Here is a 3,278-nt window from a genome sequence, read left to right as displayed (position 1 = left end):
ATGAAAGAACAGCCTGAGAGACATCCATACCTATATCAGTCCAATAAGTTTGATAGAATAAGGGAGGCATCCCATCTGGTCCCGGGGCCTTTAAAGAAGCCATATCCTTAATAGCACATTCCACCTCTTCCATAATAAAAGGTCTAGCCAAGGCAGCCCTCATATCTTCAGTCACCACTGGTTGAACCCCTTCCAAAATCCTTTCAAGATTGCGAGGATTGGAAGTCATAAACAAATTAGCATAATACTCAATTAGCAACCCTAAAATTACCTCCTCATTTTCCTGCCAAGTTCCATTCTCATCACACAACCCCTTTATAATGTTCCTTCGCTTCTGTTGGGTGGAGACACCATGACAAAATTTAGTATTTTGATCACCACTTTGTAACCACTGAACTCGAGACCACTGGTGCCACATTCTCTCCTCTTGTGCACATAATTCATTAAGCTCCTTCTTCAAACGATTCACCACATCGACCTCCCCGAACCTAATTGAATTTGCTTCAGCCCTCCAAAGCCGATCCTTTAAGGTTTTTATTTTTTTCAGCACACTACAAAAGTGGTCACGGTTCCACGCCGTAAGCATCTTCTTGCATTTTTTTTAGCTTTTTTGAAACCACATGCATTGGAGTACCCTCTTGGTCAACCTTCCAAGCTCTAGAGATAATACCATTGCAATCCGAATTAGTTAACCACATAGCTTCGAAACGGAAAGGCTTTCGTCTCCACCTTTGATGCTCACCATTCGGGTTCAAAGATAAAAGAATTGGGCGATGATCTAAAGTGAAACAATTCAAGTGCCTAATCCTTCCTATAGGGAACTGAGCTAGCCACTCATAGTTGGCTACCCCTCGATCCAGCCTTTCCTAGATTAACTCACCCCTACATCGCCCATGCTAGGTAAAATCCGGGCCAAAGTAACCTAAGTCTACAAACCCACAGAGATCAAGAACATCCCTAAAGGCCTGCATGAGATGATGAGCACATGGTGCACTACCCTATTTATCTTCCACTTGTAATAACTCATTAAAATATCCAAAACAACACCATGGTAGTTTTGGCTTTGACCCCAACATACGAAGCATATTTCATCCTTCGTTTCGAAAACTCGTCTCAGGTTCTCCATAAAAACCCGTTAATCTTCATGCATCCTCCGTACCCCCCTTAATAATTGCATCTATATGATAAGAAGAGAAGCTATCCACCCAAACATTGCTATTATTTTTCCACATCAAAGCCAACCCACCACCTTTAGCTTCATTAGTCACAGTAAACAAACCATCAAAATTCAACTTCAATTTAATGTACTCCATATGTTCTTTGGTGGACCATGTTTCAGACAAAAACACAATCCCGGGATCTTTTACTTGGATAATTTCCCCAAGCTCATCCACTGCACGGCAGTTTCCAAGCCCCCGGCAGTTCCAAGCTAATAGATTCATGGCTGTCGGCGGGGTTGGGACACAGCCTCCACCGTTAAATCATCAAGACCCACCCTTTTTGCTTCTTGTTAACATCTGACTCCTCACCCTCCCCATCAACATCTTGAAAAGGCCTTTTTAAAGAAGTAACCCTCTTGCCCTCCTTAGGACTACAAGAAATAGTCACACCCTTCCCTTTAGTTTGGTTTCTTATAGTAGACCGTGTGTATCCACTTTTGATCTTTCCTTTCCCTTCTATCGGAGTACCGTGCTACTCTGTCATTGAAATACCCCGCCCCTCGATTGTACCAATCTGAGGTGGATGCCCACCCACACTAGTTTGTAACCTTCCTTTGATCCTCCCTCATTGGAATCATATCTCGCAATCTCCCTGTCAATTTCCTGAAGTTGGTTATGGAAATCCAGCTTCAGAGGTTCCATATCACTGAAGCCAGCACCCCCCGTGGGCACTGTAGCATGAGCTGAGTCAGTTCGCAAAGTGTTATCACACTTATCCTCCACTACTTGCACACTTTTAATCCCAGTCACCTCCAACTCAATATCAACCCTTGGTATCACTTGTTCCACTAGAATCGGATTGACTGTGTCATGGGAAAAAGTCCTAGTATCATGGTTGTCAACACTGTCCTGATTCGCCACTTCATCAACCTGTACATTATCCTCTGTTTCACTTTCATTCTTATCAAAACCAGCCACCCTAACCACTGATATCCTTGCTAGATTCGGTGTCATAGCACTCATCTAGGACCCAAATTGTTGTTCAGTTTTCTTCAAAGCTTGCTTGCCCTTCAACCAGATTGGACAGTCCCTATCCATATGTGTAAGCTTGCCACGCCACTAGCATATGTTAGGCATTCTCTCATACTTGAAACACACCCAACTCTCTTGTCCATTTCTTAAAACTAATTTCCTTCCTCGACACAAAGGTTTAGGGATATCAAAACCTACCCTTACACGAACAAAGTTGCTGCCTTCATACTCCTTTTCTTCCAAATTATTCTCAAACACCTTGCCTACTTCCGAAACAATAATCTTTGCAGCACTAAAAGATATCCCTATAGGTAAGTTATGCAGTTGTACCCACATATAAGTAGTCTCAAACTGAATCTGGCTTAAATTCGTATGTTTCTCAATCCTTTTCAATGCCACAAGGTGTTTGTCGAAAGTCCATGGCTCCCCTTTCATGATTTGCTCCACATCCCCTTCCTCCCGGAAAATAAACAATACCCTGTGTTCACCCATGTCTCTAACTTCAAAACCCCTTCTGGTTCTCCATATACCCTTCAAAGTTTTTGCAATCACCTCCATATTTAGCATCCAACCTGTGTAGAACCTTGCAGCCAAGAAGAACTCTCTGACTTCATCGTTCTCCTCCACAACAAAACGCCTCCCCTCAGATTCTGACAAAGAGAGTTTTTCCCATAGACTCGAGAGAGACTTCATCCCTGCCTCTCTCACCGAAGAGTCTGATAGCTTCCTAATCGCCTCACTCACAGGGAGTAGGCACGGTTTTCTCCTGGTGGCTAGGGTGGCGTCCACAACTCAACTTTATATAAAAACAGTTACGTAAAACTCTACTTTATAAACCAATGCATTTACAATTATGAGAAACACTTCGTCAAGAAACCAATACTAGAAATACTTTAGGGTGCTTTCCTATTGAAGATTCTACATATAGCTTCATTAGCCACTGATTTGTTGCTACCTCTTTTACAGATATTTGAGTCCCCACAATTAACTAGTCCTGACTTTACAAAAACCGTCCACTTTTCTTTCATTTAGCTTGACAATAACAGGTGGTGAATAACGATCAACAAGAACAATGGAATAGCATGA

General features: G+C 42.4%; 1 protein-coding gene across 1 annotated transcript; it reads right to left on the bottom strand.

Moving 5' to 3' along the window:
* Positions 1 to 2,183: 2,183 nt before the first annotated feature.
* On the bottom strand, positions 2,184 to 2,885 carry LOC115984501. The gene is made up of 2 exons (XM_031107521.1): positions 2,391 to 2,885; positions 2,184 to 2,279 (listed from the first exon to the last, which is right to left on the bottom strand). The coding sequence occupies exons 1-2, from the start codon at positions 2,883 to 2,885 to the stop codon at positions 2,184 to 2,186; spliced, it is 591 nt and encodes a 196-aa protein (XP_030963381.1).
* Positions 2,886 to 3,278: the final 393 nt, after the last annotated feature.

The sequence above is a fragment of the Quercus lobata genome, chromosome 4 (assembly GCF_001633185.2).
Source record: "Quercus lobata isolate SW786 chromosome 4, ValleyOak3.0 Primary Assembly, whole genome shotgun sequence".
NCBI classification, from domain to species: Eukaryota; Viridiplantae; Streptophyta; class Magnoliopsida; order Fagales; family Fagaceae; genus Quercus; species Quercus lobata.
Note: the sequence above shows the minus strand (reverse complement) of the source record. Positions and strands in the feature narration are given on the sequence as shown.

Excerpts from the sequence above, each read along its gene's own strand:
- LOC115984501 (XM_031107521.1), bottom strand. The coding sequence starts at position 2,885 with ATGAAGTCTCTCTCGAGTCTATGGGAAAAACTCTCTTTGTCAGAATCT. Across the intron at positions 2,280-2,390 it reads GCAACTTTGTTCGTGTAAGG|TGGCGTGGCAAGCTTACACA; the intron begins GTAGGTTTTGAT and ends AACATATGCTAG.